Raw genomic sequence first — 19,038 nt, 5'->3', positions numbered from 1 at the left:
CTTTAGGCAGAATGGCCTTTAGCTTAAACCGATCAAAGCAGCTATGAGACACTTATCTGCTGTACCTTCACCATACACTTGATACGATAAGATTCGCATTGTCACCTATCGCATGTTCTCACATAATTTTGATACAGGAAGTGCTTAATAAGCCAACATAAGTAACCAGCACATTGCATGACCCTTTTCAGAGAGCACTGCTCTTCCGCAAAGCTAAACTTATACATGTAACATAATGCCAACTTCACCTCACTTCCATGATTACAATAATGGCAGAAGTGACCTCTGAGTAAAGGCAGACGATGTCACTCACGTCACGACATTCTCCTACAACAAGGAGAAAAGCTATTGATCGCTGGGCGAGCTTAACTCGTCCGTTTGAAGATGTTTGTCTTGAATTGTCACGTCCACAAATTCAGCCGCCCACGCTGGCTGATAAGTAGAATTGTGAATGTGTGATAAGCATCGGAAGCCCCAATCCCCTGGGAATTATCTGGGAAGATTCTTGAGTGAGATTGTCTTGCCCTCCTTTCCCTCTTACTCTTCTTCTCTTTTCCTCAATCAAATATGTTATAAAATAAATAAATATAAAACAAGAACAAAAAATTACTTTACTTTGCTTTAATTTGAAAACGTAGGTGCTTTGAAGACCCCACAAATGCAGCTGGAACTATCTCCAGGCCAGAAGTGGGAAGGCAGCTACTGTAGGTGTGGGTGGTTAGGCCATAAACACTAAGGATAGAACAAGAGGTTAAGTGACAAGGTTGAGAGGAGGATGAATGAATATAAATTCATTGAAGGACGCCATTAGGCTACTACAACAAATGAGACAACGTCGGTAAATTCGGTCATTCAGACTAACAAAGCATCAGAGGGAACACGGTCTGAGTAGATAGCGGGCCTCTTCATCCAGAAAGCCCCCATTAACCCTCAGCCTGACAATGCGCATCAGTCAAGTGCCCCCTTCCCTCAAGTATTTTTTGTTACTTATTCTAAATGACCTGTCAGGCTAGTTGTAGTAGATAAGCCGCCTACTTGATTTATCAAATGCAACTTTCGATTTACACACGTAGGCTATGCCCGTACTGGCACTGCTCCGCCATCCACACTTAGAACTGGATCCCCAATGTTACAGTAATGGCCTAAAACCACAATAGACATTCTCAAACCAGTATGATATTATCCCCTGCCTGTCTTGTCATTCCGAAAGCTGTTCAAGTGAATAGGTTAAGCATCAACATGTGAGATCAAGTAGCCTAACCAGTCTAACCCGCAACACGTGTGACATCCTAGCCAATAAATTAAATTTTGTTGAAGGATTGAAGGGTTAGGTAATAACCGTTCTAATGAAATAATCACCGACTATCAACACAGAAATTAGTGACAGATTGAGGAAGGCAATTACATTTTCCAACCTTGGCATTTCTGTACGCAAGAAGCGCCATCAAACGATTGTTATGGGTCAGTAACAAAGTCACCGTCTGAAGACTGCGCAACTTTCTGCTTGCGCCTAGTGTTATCCACTCCAATCGTTAGGATATTGGCATCGATTGTTCTACAGGATTTATAATTATTTGATTCCCCTCTAGTGGTTTATTATCTTTAATAATCTTATCAGTCCCAGCACAATATTACCTCAACAGCGCCCAGGAAAGCAAGTATTAGCTAACTGGTTGCTAGCTAGATGGCTAACATGCGTTGGCGGGTGCTTTGGAGAACTGGATTATCAGCTACAGAAGAACACATCCTAGCCATAAATATACAATTTTGCTCACCTGGAGAAGCCGGCTGTGCTCCGTTTTGCTCCTAGCTTCAGACTTGACCTCCGGACCAGTAAGTAAATAGCCAACTTCTGTGAATTTTGTTGCCCACTCAACCAGTTTCACCAGCCGTCACTGGATAGCCTATATACACACATTTTTAAAACGATGTCACTATAAAATAAGTTAAACAATATTAAGTAATTGTAAGTTGTATCAATCCAATAAATATTCATACTGAAGTATCAGTAAAAATATAAATGTCTAAATGTGAAAAAAATATTGAATTGTGTCACTAATTGACGGCGTCCATTTTGAAGATCATCTGGTGCGTGCATTGCAAGGATAGTTCACCAGGGGGGGAAACACTCATCAACCTGGTGAAGCAACCTGAAAAGGTCTCTAAACTCACTTGGCATTATGTGGGCTACGTTCACAAGTTAACACTTGATCCGCTTGCTAACTGATTTCGATCTTGTACGGAAAAACATTTTCTGTTTTCTGTCCTCCTATTTGAAAAGTTTTTTGTCCAAAGAAACGTCTTGCCACCAGATCTTAGCTCAGTTGGTTGATTGTCTGCCACACCCTATGCATCACTTGTAGACTATAGGCCTACATCGCTTTTCAGGATCCGCTACATGAGTCTCAAAACAAATCTAACTTAATACGGGGGTACGGCAATAAACTGAGAATGTTGAAGCAAAGAACACAAAGAGCGCCTCCAAGTGGTAAATATAGCCTGTAGGCCTACTTAACAAGGGATATTTCTTTCGACCGTACAGAAAAGAGGAGGAAGTCCATTTAAAATGGCATTATAGGCTATAGGCTACTCAGTTTGAAAACTACATTTTCATTTTTAAATAGGAATACAAATGCAGGCTATATCGCAATGACAAGGAACGTGAGGTCGGTACGGGTAGCGTCCATTAGTCTCAGAAACAGTGCAAAACGTCTTGGCAAATAAAGACTATAAAGCATTTCTTTTTAATCTTTCCCATTTTTAGGCTATTGGTCTGGTGTTTGAGTCTCTGTGTTCAAACAGGAAGGGTCTTGTTGATGAAGACGCTTGGTCTTACTGACACGGGGATTTTGGTTCAAGACATTAGAAAACCAATTCGATGGTAGTAGAACGTTCGAATCTATTCGAGTGTGCATGCCCGCTTCCGCCAGTGTCTATCACTAAACTGCGTTCGTGAAGGATTTCAAGTGAAGTAAAGAGCGTGTGCGCGAATTTGAAGTGCAGTGCGTGATTTAGTGTCGCAGAAAGCAATCGAGACATGGATGCAACTCCATTAGTGATGAGGTAAGCGTTTTCGAGAATAAGCATGGACTTCAGTTAAAATATCGTATGACTGGTTCCTAAACATCATATGTCGTGTAGTTCTCCCAAAAATTCTACAGTTGCATTTATATGCATTAACGTTAACCTTATTCAGATGCATGATGAATGTCACTATTTGCTAACGCCCGCACGTAGTAGCATATGTCATTTTTCAAACGATCTGTGAAATTGCAGTCTACCATTTGGGTTTCTCGTTATGAAACTTGACATGTAGCCTACATTTGTATCTCCTCCTAGACTTCTTATTCTGTTGCTGTCCATGGTGTCCGTCGGGGCTCTGGTCGTTCCACTGACTAACATGTATGGTATCATCCGGTCGCCGAACTTCCCAGAACCCTATCCCAAGGAGTCAGAGCTCTGCTGGAACATAAGCGTCCCGGAAGGTTTCCAAATTAGACTTTACTTTGTTCATTTCGATTTGGAGCCGTCCTATCTCTGTGAATATGACTGTGTAAAGGTAAGCGTATACGTGTGCATTCGAGGTCAAATCCAGTGGTGCATGAAAATGCCAAGTTAGGCTATTGACATCATTATTTTTTATTTAAAAGTGCTGAAGTGCAGGGTGTCAGCCTTGGTGTCCTCTTGGAGGAAAACATTTATTTTCCGTCACATTTGCCGTCATTGTTTTATAAGATATTTATATATGCTATATGAATATTCTATGAAAAGCAGACTGGAAAATCAGCTGTTCTGTTGTCTAATTTTGTCTATTTTAAAGTAGTATGTCTTGGATATCTTTTCCAGCCAAGCTTCTTCTCTCTGCCCAGTGTGCTGGGGAGTGGACCTGAATACCACAGGATAATAGCTGAACAGATAGTCTGTGCCAGTAATAAGCACAGTAAAAGCAAGCACAGTGGGCGCTGCTGTTGTCATATATCTTGGTTTGCCAGGCTTTTGTGGTCCTTCCATCTCTGAAGACCATAAATCTAACAGAGCGGCCAGGATCCCTGCAGTCTTGGACAGGACAGCAGTGAAGCAGACGTAGCCTGCCCTTTGTCTGTTGTGCCTGTATAATTACATATATAACACCTCTATTTAGTACCCTTTTGGTAACACAGATCAGATGTTTTGCTGCCGCATGTTTAAAAAAACGTCTGATCTGTGTTACCAAAAGGCTACTAAATAAGTGTTGTTATATAGCTTTTTAAACAGAAATACTTCTCTCAATATTATCTGTATCAACGTAGGTGCGAATGGTTGTAGACTGGATGACAAAAGGTTGTGTATGTGAAGGACAGACAGTGTCCTGTCTAAGGAGTTGATAGAGTTCATTCCACTTGAGTTAGCTCGTAGCGTTGTACCTCCTCATTCATATGTAAGTCTTACAGCAATGCACTATAGCAACAACATTCTTGATTGATTGATTTTGTTATTTTTAAGTTTAAGTCATTTGTGAACTTCATGGCTACTTCATGAACAAGTTTACTGTCAGAAGCTAAATATTTTTTGCAATAATGCTACAAGGACTTTCTTGTAGACCTTTTAGCTTTTTGTGTTCTGTGTTAGTCGGGGGTAATCGGCCGTTCAGTGACAGTCCTAGTGTAAACATGCTATCAGAGCAGCAGATAAGGCGACTGCCCCTGTCTGTAATGTAAACAACATTAACCAGGGTCTCTCATGGGTTGTGGTGTAGAGGAGGAAGGTGGAATGAATCAATCATGTAGTTCACAATTAGTTCCCGTTAGCTGATTCACAGGCATGCAAATTTGTATCTCTGAGCTTCCTTCTTCAGGACTAAGTTGCCTTGTCGGTACGTGTGCGCACACGGTACGTTTGTGCCTTTTAAAAACGTGTTTGTGTTTGTGTATTCAGGTGGAGGCGGAAAGGGAGGAGCTAGATGTGTTCTGTGGCCGCGAGAACACAGACACTGAGCATGTCCCAGGGGGCCGAGTCATCATCTCACCCAAGAGTTCTCTCAGTGTCTGTTTCAGGTCGGACTTCTCAGACGAGGAGCACTTCTCTGGTTTCCAGGCCCATTACAGTGCCGTAGGTAAGGGTCCAGATATCAAATACATCCATCGTATTTTATTACAAATCTAAAACAAGACACAAAATATGAATGTTTCAGGGTTTAGTCTAATAAATATGTGCTAATATCTGTGTTCCTACGCTTCTGTAAGACTGACAAGGAAAAAAAACGGACTTGAATCACGTAAACCTTCGTCTCATAGATATGCTCCCCCTGTGCTCTATTCTATGACCAGTATTACTTGTCTTTTATATTTTTTTGCTTTCACTCAAAATAACCTTGAAAACTATAGCCAAGTTTACTCAACAAACAAAAAAACTTAGCAGGTTATTGTGTTTTGCTTAAGGTATAGAATTAGACTAAATACGTGCGCTTGGTTTTAAGGAGATTCCTGGTGACTGACACTTTCTCTCACTCTTTCTCCCTCATCTCCTCATAACTCACTGTTGCACGCCCACCACACAGACGTTGATGAGTGTAGAGATAGGAACGATGAGGACTTGGTCTGTGACCATTTCTGCCACAATTTTGTGGCAGGTTACTACTGTTCCTGTCGCTACGGTTACCTGCTGCATTCAGACAACAGGACCTGTCGAGGTACATTTTACACACTTTTTGATTTATTTTTTGATCAATTTTAGATCGCCAGAAACTTTTCATTCAAACGTTTTTGTGTGTGTGTAATTAACTCAATCCACAACTACTTCCTTTTACATACATAATGTTTTAAAATAATTTTGTTCCCACAGTAGTCCTATAAGGGATAACGTCTCAGGGCAAAGCTTGCTAATGCTCTGAGAAATTTTAATTAGCTTCCTCTGCTACCACTCAATTTGGCTATAACATTCTCATTCTTAAAGGTGACAGAGAGCAATTGATATTTCTTTCTCACACTCTGCATTCACTACCGTGCCTCGTGTCAACAAGAGTATATGACCATCAAATAATCTTTCTCCTTAATTCCTTGTAGAATCCACGCCAAGGTGCATCTAGATCATATTTTGAGCGTATGTAACATTTATGATATTCTTCTGTAGATGATCTAAACAAGCTCCCTGTAATGTGTTTCAGTCCAGTGCAGTGACAACGTGTTTACTGAGAGGTCAGGAGTGCTGACCAGCTCTGACTTCCCTAACCCCTACCCCAAGAGCTCAGACTGCCTCTACCGCATCCAGCTGGAGGAAGGATTCCTGCTCGTACTGGAGTTTGACAAAACCTTTGACGTTGAGGATCACCCTGACGTTACTTGTCCCTATGACTACATCAAGGTGAGGGTTACTTGGATGTCACCTGTCCTTGCTACAATGCCATGTGCACTCCTTCTAACCAAGACCCTACATGGCACAAATGGGTCTGAAGCTTAGAGATTGACAGAGTTGTTTTGTTCATTCAGCTCGTATGCATTAGAGCTAAACTATTACAAAAAACATGCAAGTAATCTGGGTAAACCAGAGGTCAATCCAGACTATGCTATGAAAGGTCACAGCAAGGTAGACGGTGGATTAGGCATAAGTAACATTCCCCCTGGCCAGTGCCTGGGAACTGGAGGGCTGTGGACTCTCCTTTGGCCACACTGGCATCTCCGTCATGCTCACAACAAATTGCACTAAACACTATCTATGGGTGAGACGGATCTCTCACATCCCTGTCTGAAAGTACGATCACTACAGTTTATCTTTCCTGAAATGGATGCTTAATGCAAGTTGAAAGCCATACATGATAATCCCCAAACACAAATTGCATTATGGTTTGGGCAGTGCATCTGACTTGAATAGCTTGCACACACAAAGATGGTGAAGGTAATGGCGACGTTAATGGTGATGGTAATGGTGTTGTTAATGGTGATGTTAATGTTAATGGTGATGTTAATGGTGATAGTGATGTTAATGGTGATGTTAATGGTGATGGACATGACGTGTGACCCTTAGATCCAGGATGGACAGAAGGAGTTTGGACCTTTCTGTGGAGGCCAGTCGCCAGGCAGAATCCAGACAGAGAGCAACAAGGTGGAGGTGTATTTCCACAGTGACAACTCTGGGGAGAACATTGGCTGGAGGATGATGTACACCTCTGTCGGTGAGGCGGAGATGAAACACTCACAGAGCGGTCACAGTCAGGGGGCACCGCGGTTAGGAGCACCACATCACTGCAAGGCCTTACCTTTGCACTTTTTGTGGTTCATGTTGTTTTAATTTATAACGTGTATAACTGCATGCTCTTATGGGTCTTCCCTTTGGCACTTGTTGTTTTTTTTTCACAATGTATGCTTCGTGTTTTGGCTGCTTGCAATGTTTGGGACTACCTCGTTGTTATGATCAGTGACCTATGCTCTTTTGTGAAGCTCTCTCTTGGAAATCGCTTTGAATAAAAGCGTGTGCTTAATGCTTAAATGTAAATGTAGTGTACCCTCAAAATGCAGCCCAAAATCTATTATTACTCAACATTTTTAAAGATGAGACATTAGCATTTAATTTACATTTATACATTTTTGATGTGTATGTTTCTCCTTAGTCATTTGTAACCCATCTTGTGTTTCAGCCAGCCAACCGTGTCCAGCCCCTCCGACACCTCACCACGGCCAGCTGAACCCAGCCCAGGTCCAATACTCTTTCAAAGACCATGTCCTGGTGACTTGTGACCCTGGCCACAGTCTGTTTAAGGTGAGGCTGGCCTGAGTTGAGTAGAGAATGTATGCCATGAGGACAATGGTTTTGCCTGAGATCAATTGAAAAAAAAAAAGGCTTGTTTCGTAATGAGATCTTGTCTGCCCTCTTGTGGCTGCCAACAGTGGATCATGCTATTTATGAACAGTTCCTCACATGGCCGCGGGAACGTATGCTGCACCCCTCCTTCCCGCAATACTGGTTCCGCCTCAATTGTGGATGAAATCACAGGAATCCTGTGAATATCAGCTAAAACATAAAAACACATATTTCTCTCCTTTTTCTGTGTAAAAGGATGGAGAGCAGCTGAGTCACTACCAGATAGAATGTCAGAAAGATGGCAACTGGAGTAGCAGTCTTCCACAGTGCGAAAGTAAGAAATAACAAAACAGAACATACATCATTTAATATGACTGATATTATGGTCAGGATACATTTTTTTGACAGATGACAAGTTGTAGCACTAACCTTTATGAATTGTGTTTTGTGTCTTTTGCTATACTGTCTTTTCATTTTCTCTCTCTTCTCGTGCCTCATACCCTGTTCCGCTGCCCTCCAGAAAATAAATCTCAGGGAAGCTTCTGATTTCTGCCCTGAGTTCTAACCCAGTCAGACACTGCTCTTGAGCCCTATCAGAATGCCACAACATCAGACTTCCCTGTCAGACAGCAGTTGTTAACATTATAAGAGTGGTGAGTGGTGTTTAGAAAAAATTAAGTCATATCATTTGATGATGTGCCGTCCATAAAACTTTACTCCTAATCTGAGACTTTGTTTATTTTTGATATGTTCAAATATTTATCTTTGCAATAAACTCGGGCCCTGGAATCTATTAAATGGAGTTTGTTTGTGTTTGTGTTACTAACAGAGACATGTCAAAATCATGTAAACATTAATATCCAAGATAGATATATGTTGGGAATCTCCAACCATTTGGAACTGTATAGGATTGTGCCTACATGATGAGGTACAGTACTAAAATGGAGTGGTTCAGCACTCTCCAGCAATTCATATATTTGCTCTCCAAGTCAACCCATTTGTATCATTGTAATGTGGACAATCAGTCAATCCGGCATAACAGCTTTTATCTGTCGCATGTGGACCTCTTCAAACGGATAGTCTGATCTGCTGCCTGCAATTCTCTCTATTGCTCACAAATCTAATTTCTACACACTGTTTCATGTCTGTGATCACAGAGCACCTTTTAAGACAAAGAACTCGGTCCATCATAACTGTGTTTCCTCTCCTCCTCCTCGTCTCCTCCTCCTCGTCTCCTCCTCCTCGTCCTCAGTAGTGGACTGTGGAGCTCCAGAGAAGGTTGCCATGGCTGACGTGACCTTCGAGAGCCTAGACAATGGCACTCAGTTTGGGTCTAAGATCCAGTACACCTGCAGGGCCTCCATGTTGCAGATTCACCCCAAGGCTAACAGTGGGTCGACCAGTCTCTAGCGCACACACTGTACTGCAGTGCTGCTCTATGTGGATGTATAACTGTACAATACACTCTGGTTGCAGGCACTTATACCTGTGGGGAAAGGGGAGATTGGATCAACGTAGAACTTGGAACCAAACTCCCTACCTGTATACCTGGTGAGATGTGAGATATTCACTTTCATACACCCTTTTTGTTTCCCTTATAGTTTCATGTGATACTTAAGAATTAAGGTAGAAAAGGCATGAAAAGACAGTTCTCCCACACCACAATGCATTCACGAGGTTGCTCTAGTAAACCCCGTGAATATAGTTCCTTAATGAATGTTCACAACAAAGTGTGGATTATCTAGAGGAACCAAGTTGTGATTTCTGGTAAAGTTGAGTTTTCCAAAAGTATTTTCTTTAGTACTTTGAACACCACAAACAGCATGCCCTCTCGCTCCATTATGTTTGAGAGAAGCCAATAACTGAAACTTGACAACTCACACCAAAACTAAACGGATACAAATATATTTGAGATTTTTTGGTGAACTTCCCCTTTAAGGCACAAATCCCAAAAGGAATCATAAGATATGTTTTGACGATGTTTGGCACGTTCAAAAGTAGTGCATAAAGGATAAAAAATATTGATTGCCGTGATAACATAAGTCATATTTAAACTAGTGCTGTCAGTTTAACGCGTTATTAACGGCGTTAACGCAAACCCAAATTAACGGCGTCAATTATTTTATCGCGCGATTAACGCTCTTTTTGGCCTAGCAAACTTTGTAGTTTTTTTCACATGCTGTTGCAACAACTACCGACGTTAGAAAAACTACAACACCACACCGGATCTAGCTAGACCGGAAACAAAACAACAGGCACGCCAAACACTCGTTTGGCTTGCGAGCTGGCTAAAGAGTAGTAGCAGAGCCCGTTTACGGATATTAGACATTCTCTGGTAGTAGGCTAACGTTACGTTTTGAGTGGATGACGAGCGCGAGATGCCGAAATGGATGCCAATAAGATTCTGAATGGAAAGTTTGCTTTTAAAAAGTTGCCAAATGGTTCTATTGACAAGACCAGTGATCTGTGTGTTTTGTCGTTGTAAACTGAGCTATCATCGCAGCACGTCTAGTCTGAAATACCACTTGATGGCCAAGCACACAGCTGATGCGAATTCTCTGCCCCCTCGTCAAAGCCAGGCGATTGCAATGTTGTTTTCAATTAAAAAAATATTTGCACAAAGCAATCCGAACCACTTTTCTATGTTGATAAGAGCATTAAAATTTGAAAAAAGATTGGGACAAAAATAAATCAGGGACATTTAGAATAGATAAAAATGTGCGATTAATTGTGATTAATCGAGAGTTAACTATGACATTAATGCGATTAATCGCGATTAAATATTTTAATCGTTTGACAGCACTAATTTAAACATGTCTTTCCAGCTTGCGGGAAGCCATCGCAGCCCTTCCCTGCCCAGATGAAACGCATCGTTGGCGGGCGCAACGCAGTGTCAGGCCTCTTCCCCTGGCAGGTTCTGCTGACTATAGAGGATGTGTCTCGTGTGCCTGAGGACAGCTGGTTCGGCAGCGGTGCACTTCTGTCTGAGTCTTGGGTCCTCACCGCCGCCCACGTGCTGCGTTCTCAGCGCCGTGACGCCAGCGTGGTGCCCGTGGCGCCGGCACACATTCGCGTCTACCTCGGCCTCCACAACGCTAGTGCCAAAGACCAGGCCGTAAACCGCTCTGTGGAGAGGATCGTCCTCCACCCGAACTTCGACCCCCGTAACTACGACAACGACATTGCCCTGGTCAAGCTGAGCCACGGGGTCTCGTTCAGCCAGCTTGTCCGTCCCGTCTGCCTCCCCCCTCCCCAGGGCAAGGGAGGCCACGCCCCGCCCCTCAACACCCTGGGGCTGGTGGCAGGCTGGGGCATCTCCAACCCTAATGCCTCAGACACGGGCCTGGTGGCAGACGTTTTGCAGTACGTGAAGCTGCCGGTGGTGGCCCAGGAGGAGTGCGAGTCGAGCTACGCCTCGCGGTCTCTCAACTACAACATCACCGACAACATGTTCTGCGCCGGCTTCTACGAAGGAGGCCATGACACCTGCTTGGGGGACAGTGGAGGGGCCTTTGTGATGGAGGATCCTGAGGGGGGGGGCTGGGTGGCCCATGGGCTGGTGTCCTGGGGAGGCCCAGAGGAGTGCGGGAGTCAGAGAGTGTATGGGGTCTACACCAGGGTGGCCAAGTACGTAGACTGGCTGCACGCTCACCTGGGCACTGGATCCTGGTGGTGAGGTATTTACCACTGCTCTCCTCAGTACACTCCTCTGACTCAGAACATGTCACTTTGACACACTTTTATACTCTGAAATATATTGCCACAGTAAATCACTATGCAAACTGTACTGTAAATTAGCTTTACATGTTGGAGTTAAATGTGAATGTGAGCTATGCATAATATATGTCAAACACTAATACCATTACAAAATACACAAAACACTTCATGTATAGAGCTTGAAAGAATATCTAAAGATGTCATAGACAGCTCCAATGCTGTCAAAAGCCTTTTATATTCAGCCTAGTGTTGCTACCAACAACTATACTATACATAACCTGTTATAAAACAATGAATTTAATATGATTCCAATGGCATGTTTGATTAACCCCAAATCAGACATTTCCCAGTGTTTGTAAAATGGGTTCCTCCAAAATGGTCTCTTCTGAGAAACAAACTTTCGTACACAACGTAATACATTTCCAAGACCATCAATAAAGTTTGTATTTACTTATAGAGCATCTTTGTATGTGTCACGGATCGCACGACATCTGAGCGCCAATCTGCGTCACCGGAATATTAAGACGCACTTGTTTTGTGTTAAATTCATTAGAATGGCTATATAAGCTGAGTTGTCTCTGACTTCGTTGTGGAGTCTTAGTCTTTGTTTTGTTATCGATGGCTGTGTGGCGTTTGACTTTTGTTCTGTAACATGTTTATGTCCAAGTAAAGTACTCGTGAATGTAATCTATATAAATCACGAGGGTTTCCTTTCCATTATTGTTTCTGACATCAGAGGTCCCCTCACTGATATATGCACTGTTTTGCATGTGGCTTTGCATCGCTCTGATGTTCTTCACACCCAAAGATTCACAGACAGCCTCTGATAAATCCTGACACGGGACGCTAGACGTCAATGGTGGATTCTGAGTTTCTCCATTTTGTTTTATGTCTGTACTTTAGCGACTTCCATTTTTGCCTCTGTAGTTGTCATAATCTCTCCATTATACTCATGTTTGAACAACCTGTGTAGCATTGAGCCCCTGATTGGTTTAAGGGCTGACACATTACTCAGATATTGAATGATTCCACACACACGATGGAGCCAGTGTCCCCAACTTCCAGATAAAGTGCACGAGCAAGATACCAATTTATTTTCATTTTCCCCCGTCTCTGATGCAGCGTTAAATTGTTTCCCAGAGCATTCGACGGTTCCAAAATATTGACCTGTGTTATCCGACAATTATATTACATTTTCTTTTAATGTGTACACTATCATCAGTAAATGAAAACAGACTTTGTCAAAACAACTTAGGCAGCTTAGTCATACAGTTTATTGTCAAGGCCATTGGCACTCAATCAGCCTCCAGTCAAAGTGAACAGACCATGTGTGCATGAACTACATAAAGCAAGTCTTGTGTGACCTAAAGGTGTGATGGAGTTATATCTGTGTGCTTATATGGTATTGTATTGATCTGTTTTGATCAGTTGTATCTGAAGGAGTGGTGTATGTGTGGTGGTGAGCCGGGAGTGGGGGTCATTTCTGCCTAAATATATGTAGGCTGATGGAAGTAGGAAGCAGGGGGGGGGGGGGTGAGGCTGTGTGCTTAACATGCATCATCCTTCTGTGATGGCTTCCCTGTAGACAGAGAAAGCAGACAGGGATAAACTTGTTTAATGTCATGTCTCTAGTGCTGTTAGAGAAGTTATTTCACGGCTCCACTATTAATGAGTTAAGAGTTCTCCATGGTTTCACTGTAAGCACTGCTGTGCGGTGTGTGGTTTGTGGATTGTCCATTCTATACCTATCTAGATCAGGGGCTTGGTCGAGCTCTCTACCCCCGGCTGCTGGGTAGACGACCTACTCCGATCCTGTCGATGGGAACATTGACTCTCCTTCGTGGTAGCTCTACCACTTTCCTGTAGAGACAAAAGAAATCCCAAACACATTTACTGCCCAGTGTGTACATCACATGCCAAGAAGTCACTCCTCCCCTTGCCAGCAACAACACATATGATGGATTGGAATTAATTTAGAGCAACATCATATTATTCAGCTGACAGTTGAGCTGCTTGATAGCATTTTGGCCAATCAAACTACTTTTTATGTTGGTGCCATAGCGACGGCCAATCCCTCTGCTAATTAGTGCCGGTACCTCTGCTTGGAGCCCTTAGGATCCATGGTGCTTATGGAGAGGCGATCCAGTGGAGTGTTGGACCCTGGGAAGCTTCTCTTCCTCTTGGGCTCAATGACCTCGTTCTCCAGGCGGGCCATGTGGTCCAGAAGCAGGAGCTTGGCCGTCAGCGCTCCCTTCCCTTCACTGGAGAAGACCTGCTGTGGGACGGAGTCCTCCAGAGCCATCCGGTCAACATACTGCACAGCACAACAGGAACAAACATCATTATCCCTGACGTACTCCAGTCCCCCTTTCAAGGTTTGATCAGGTTTTTCTTTTAATGCAGTAGTCAGATAATAAACACCTATATTGGATAGATTTAAAGTTATGCATCCATTTAAATAGGCTGTTTAGCATGGTTATGGTGTTTTTTTTTTAAATTTGCCCTTTTTGAGCTTTTTCCACAAACAATGTACAATGTACCCTTGCAAATGAGCTGATTCAAACTGTTCTGTGCCAGCGTTTTCAGCACTGTTCATCTTATGGATGAAGTGTGGGCTACCTAACAAAGAGCAAAGCAAAATAAAATGGACTACATCATCAACTCATGAACGTAAACATGAATTACTTCGTCCAACAGACTTCCGGGTAAATTGCGCCAACAAGATACTAAATCCTTCCCATTTAGGGCGTAGGCCTACCGTTTGTCACATGTAAGACTGTATCCAGACCTTGGCACGAAATCTCTCAATCACTATTGATGGCATCTCTAGGCTCATACTCAGCTCAGGTTTTGCTTGTTATATTGCTTTATTTTGGTGGTCAATGTCAATGATTGGTCTGTATTTACCAGGTAGAGTGCAAAATACATCAATAGCATCTCAATTACTCACAAAAATATTATGTCAACAATGCAGCAAGCATATTTCTTATATGGCTGGAATAATGAAATAATGACTTAATCCTAATGAACCAATACAGGTTATTAATCTAGGTTGATAATATAAAGCCATTTTTTTCTGTTTGCATAATGTCAACTAATATATATATTTAAATCTTTAGGATTTATAGTGATAATGTGAAGAGCAGTAAATAATTTTTGTGAACAAAATTCATTTACACATTAAATAAAGATAAATGTACTTATTCAAGGCCTTTCCTCCAAATACTACTAAAACCTGCTCCTCGTACTATGCCAAACCTTGCAGAGGCTATGCAAAACACAGGTGGCATGAACAAAATCAACAGCCTGGAGCATTTGCTTCATGTTAGCAGCAGTGGGCAGAGATAATGTCCCTTGGTCTAACTTAACAAAACACATAGATTACCAGATATCTAGCTATCTAGTGCCCTACTGACACTTGACAATCTGATTGTTCAGTGAGTGTGTATGTTAGATCTTGTGCCAACCCCGTATCTTCACTGTCACCCCCCCCCCCCCCCCCCCAGTTTGGCCTGGGCTCACCTCTGGACTCTCCTGGCTCAACCGCAGGCTGTCAACACTGCACTGGAACAGGGTCATGCTCAGAAGACAGGATAGAAGCACACAACTGCAGTCCAGCATCTGGAACACACAGCACTCAGTTGGAATACACAGCACTCAGTTGGAACACACAGCACTCAGTTGGAACACACAGCGCTCAGTTGGAACACACAGCGCTCAGTTGGAACACACAGCGCTCAGTTGGAACACACAGCGCTCAGTTGGAACACACAGCACAAAGTTGGAACACACAGCACAAAGTTGCCACACCTGCATTGCAAACCGGTAGTAAATATATCAGCATTTAAACACATGGAAAAAGATGGGATAAAAGGGTTAGAGAAATAATAGAAAATTAAACACTATTCCCACTGTAGTACATTTGTGATCCTCCTCATAGAGTAACATTTTCCTCTCTTTTTCTCAGACAAAAAGATACAATTATGAGGGATATTGTGTTATGTTCTGGTGTAAGGAAGAGAGTGTGTGCACTGTCTGTGTGCTCTCTCTCTCGCCATCAAGCACAGATAACTGCCGTTTCAGGTTTCTGTGATACATTGCTTTCTGTTTACTTTACCCTGCCTCCATCTGGGAAAATACCGGGAGCTCAGCGCCCTGAGTGTGAGAATGGACTGAACCTGGCGGAGACAAAACTCGTCCCTTCCCTTTACACAAACAAATTACTTCAGGAAAACAGTTAGCTTAGCACAAGTCTGCCTTAGTCCCAACCCCAGCCTGAACTCTACCTTCAGCACCTCTCTAGCGCTGTCTCCCCTCGGCAGAGACCACCGTTAGAAAACACAATTTTGGGCTTGGTTCCCCTGATTCAGTTCATATACACGTCTAGTGCTGTCTGATTTCAGCACACCAAGACTACACTGCCACATTATTGTACTGTAGTAATGCTACCACTGACACAAAGAGTGCAACAGTGACCAACATGCTAATTTTGACATATGACATCTAGAAACACTGTTTCAGCTATACATTACTTTACACTCATGAAATAACAGAAATAATTCTTAAATTCCCAAATATGTTATGCATAGTTTCTATCCATATTTGAATGCTAATTTAAGGATCCCTTTTAAGTTGCAAACAACGGTATGTTTGTCTTGCTTGCATTCTTATGCGTATACCATTCTTATGGAGCCTATACGGTCTCCAACAGTTTCACCCACATTGTGTTATCAGTCACTTTAACTGTGACCATTCATCAGAGCTGCAGAACCCTTGGAGTGAAGAACACCTATTCCAACACCTTACCTTCTGCACCTCTTCAACCAAGAACTTAGAAACACACTTCACACGCAACTAAACCCAAAGTACATACACGTGACCCTACACTCACACAAATACTGTCTCATATTGTAAATCCTCTGAAGCTCAAACTATGACCAGCCAGGAGCATTCCTTCCTTCTAAATCACCTACCTGTTCATTTCTATAAATATCTGCTATTGTATGATTTTGACCCAGGGAAGTTAATATTCATGATATTAATATTCATTCATTGTTATATCCATATATGCTTTTGTGTATTACCATAGATAAAGTGAATTTACAGTCCAACATCAACATAATCATTCAGTTATTAATCAGCTCTTTCAAATGTACTCTAAAATTTGTCTTATAAAAACTTAAGATGATAAAATTTGAACAATATCTAAAGTACAGCCATTGAACATATTTTGAGATCGGTGTCTTGAAATGAATTTGTTAACTTAAAAATCTGTAAACTTTTAAAACATCCCGTTCACTCTATTGTAACTCACATTCATACAGTGTATGTTTCAACCTCAGTGACAGGCAAAGTATATGTATTGTCCAGCAACATCGGCTAATTTTAGCATTTTCCGTTCCCAAAAATAAATACCTACACCCATTGCATGCACTGCGTAGCGCCTAGATTCTATCAAAGATACACTCATTCTTCGTTTGTAACAGAAATTCTTTACACACTCCTTAAATTCTCCTGTGCACAATATAGATAATGTATCCATCATATATTTCACACACTGTCAAGAAAAATCAGTAATAGACATAAATGGGATCTAACATGCTGACAAACCTCTCACTTAACATCACACATTTATCTGTTCTTATTTTAATTGCGCAGCAAAGAAACACCTGCATCCAAACAGGGATGGTCATCACACCTGTATTTCTTACTTATGTACACACACTCCTATTGTCTCAGCGAGCACTTACAGACGCGCCTACCTTTTGTCAAGTCTTGATCACACACACAGGCTGCTGAAAGTTCCTTGAATTTCTCACGTTCCACTTTTCCCTCCCTTTGCTTGTTCCTGATGTTGACTTTCCTGGCTTTATAGGCTCTCCTCAGGAATCTCCACTCCAATCGGTGGTCGCGATGCCTCTGACATCATTTCTCTTGGTTTTCCACTGCTCCTTGCCCTAAATGTTCTCCTCCCGCCAGCTCCGGCTGGACCATTACCTGCTAATGGGAGCTCCGGGGAGCAGCCTGCAGGGAAACTACCATTCCCAACAGCAGCCCACCTCACCCATCTCCCTGCACCCCCTCCTTTACAGGGCAGCGGAGTTAGGTTCCCATGGAAAGATGATAAAGCCAGGTCCTACTCAGCTGACGACTGGGGATGTGGAGCCGGACAAGTAGAGGACAGAGATTGTGTGGGCGACAAACATGTTATATCTCACCGCTGTGGTCCATCAGATCTCTCTCCCAGGTCCATAAACTTTACAGCCTGCGGATGAGCTCCTATCTCCCAGGAGGAAACACACCCTTGTCTAAACTGCAGCCAGACCCTCATGACCTAAATCATCCGGTGAAATATCAAACCAGCTCAAGGCTTCTCACGTCTGCCTGGCTGAGTTAAGCCGGTGGATCTACGTATCGCAGCCACAGAAACCCCCTCAGAGAGGACATACTGGAGGTCTGTCTGTCTGTCTTCTTAGTTTTCACTGTAAGACAGAAACAAGGCGCCCTGGAGAAGCCCCATTTCAGACAATGTGACAAATCCAGTTAATTCCTTCTCTTTCTTCTAAAACAAATAGACCACCAGCCGCTTCAATAACACAGGTTATTTTGGGATTCAGCAACTCATGATAAACTGCCACAAAAGCCCGTGAAAGAGTCTGCAGTATAAATATCCAACGATTCCTGGAGGTGTCAGGATATCGGAAGGACTTGGATTTCCGGTTTAAAACGGTTAATAAGGGAAAGGAAGCCTGTTTCTGCACTTACAGAGATGATATCTGCGAGGTTCCGCTTTAGAGTCTTGAGGTTACAGAAAGGGAGACTTGTCTACAGGGACAAGCCACAATTCTCAAGTATGTAACCAGCAGAGTGGAATCAAGGGTATTTACATGACTGTGTGTACAATTAGTGTCAGTATGCCATGCATGCAGTGTGGAATTCCAGGCATATGTCTGCTTAACTGTCAAGACAACGGCTGCCAGTGTACAAAGTGTTGTGTGTGCGTGCTGAACATGATTGAGCAGGGTGGTGGGATGTTGGGTGAACTCATGGAACTCTGAAGGAACTGATCAATGTCTCTGACAAAGATCTTAAGGAGCCATTGATTCCGCCTAAAAATGTAGCCCAAACATCCACGACTGGCAGGTTAATGCTCACTTATTGGAGCACTTCAATTACACCTAATGGCTTTCCCAGCAACCGAAGCATTCACGCTTACAGAAACACACTTTTTCAAACACGCTATGTTCAGGCACACTGACACATTTTAACACGCATGTTTACAGACACGTACACCTTCCTCTCTACTTCAACCTTTGTATTTCAAACATTCACCCCCCCCCAAAAAAAGATGGAAGGTTTTACCCAATGTATTTGCAAACACAAATATGCATACACATGTTTTGCAAAGTATGATATATCGAATGATAGTCCTTGGAGATGGCTATAGCCTTTTGGCAGACAGAAAGGGGGGGTGCACCCTGGGCTCTGTGTGTTGCTCTGACACAACTCCTGTGCTTTTTATAGAATCAATGAGTGGATAGAGTTTCT

The 19,038-nt window shown here is 42.7% G+C and overlaps 2 protein-coding genes and 1 long non-coding RNA gene across 4 annotated transcripts; 1 reads left to right on the top strand and 2 right to left on the bottom strand.

Moving 5' to 3' along the window:
* Positions 1–599: 599 nt before the first annotated feature.
* Positions 600–3,429, bottom strand: LOC146257849 (uncharacterized). Of its 2 annotated transcripts, none has more exons than XR_014729949.1 (3): positions 3,322–3,429; positions 1,776–1,904; positions 600–732 (listed from the first exon to the last, which is right to left on the bottom strand). It is a non-coding gene; the product is annotated as an uncharacterized LOC146257849 (long non-coding RNA). The 2 variants fall into 2 exon arrangements; XR_014729948.1 differs by lacking the exon at positions 3,322–3,429 and adding an exon at positions 2,173–2,387 and having other exon boundaries at positions 601–732.
* masp1 (MBL associated serine protease 1) lies at positions 2,600–12,853 on the top strand. Its single transcript, XM_084674414.1, has 11 exons — positions 2,600–3,063; positions 3,340–3,559; positions 4,915–5,092; positions 5,537–5,668; positions 6,143–6,339; positions 7,000–7,147; positions 7,610–7,731; positions 8,029–8,107; positions 9,026–9,163; positions 9,250–9,324; positions 10,599–12,853. Exons 1-11 carry the CDS (start codon positions 3,038–3,040, stop codon positions 11,447–11,449), a joined length of 2,166 nt encoding a protein of 721 aa, XP_084530540.1. The 5' UTR covers positions 2,600–3,037; the 3' UTR covers positions 11,450–12,853.
* On the bottom strand, positions 12,750–17,502 carry ostn (osteocrin). Its single transcript, XM_084674410.1, has 5 exons — positions 17,253–17,502; positions 15,013–15,111; positions 13,587–13,804; positions 13,236–13,350; positions 12,750–13,069 (listed from the first exon to the last, which is right to left on the bottom strand). The coding sequence occupies exons 2-4, from the start codon at positions 15,109–15,111 to the stop codon at positions 13,266–13,268; spliced, it is 402 nt and encodes a 133-aa protein (XP_084530536.1). The 5' UTR covers positions 17,253–17,502; the 3' UTR covers positions 12,750–13,069; positions 13,236–13,265.
* Between the last annotated feature and the right edge of the window lie 1,536 nt (positions 17,503–19,038).

The sequence above is a fragment of the Hypomesus nipponensis genome, chromosome 15 (assembly GCF_054491055.1).
Source record: "Hypomesus nipponensis isolate SF chromosome 15, ASM5449105v1, whole genome shotgun sequence".
In the NCBI taxonomy this organism is placed as follows: domain Eukaryota; kingdom Metazoa; phylum Chordata; class Actinopteri; order Osmeriformes; family Osmeridae; genus Hypomesus; species Hypomesus nipponensis.
The sequence above is the reverse complement of the archived record's forward strand: the minus strand, read 5'-3'. Positions and strand labels throughout refer to the sequence as shown.

What these genes read in the sequence shown, in the direction of transcription:
- ostn (XM_084674410.1), bottom strand. Translation starts at nt 15,111, where the DNA reads ATGCTGGACTGCAGTTGTGTGCTTCTATCCTGTCTTCTGAGCATGACC. An exon ending in TGAGCCAGGAGAGTCCAGAG is followed by an intron (nt 13,805 to 15,012) that starts GTGAGCCCAGGC and finishes TGTGCTGTGCAG; the next exon opens with TATGTTGACCGGATGGCTCT. An exon ending in CCTAAGGGCTCCAAGCAGAG is followed by an intron (nt 13,351 to 13,586) that starts GTACCGGCACTA and finishes TTGTCTCTACAG; the next exon opens with GAAAGTGGTAGAGCTACCAC.
- masp1 (XM_084674414.1), top strand. Translation starts at nt 3,038, where the DNA reads ATGGATGCAACTCCATTAGTGATGAG. An exon ending in GATGATGTACACCTCTGTCG is followed by an intron (nt 7,148 to 7,609) that starts GTGAGGCGGAGA and finishes CTTGTGTTTCAG; the next exon opens with CCAGCCAACCGTGTCCAGCC. An exon ending in ACTCCCTACCTGTATACCTG is followed by an intron (nt 9,325 to 10,598) that starts GTGAGATGTGAG and finishes ATGTCTTTCCAG; the next exon opens with CTTGCGGGAAGCCATCGCAG.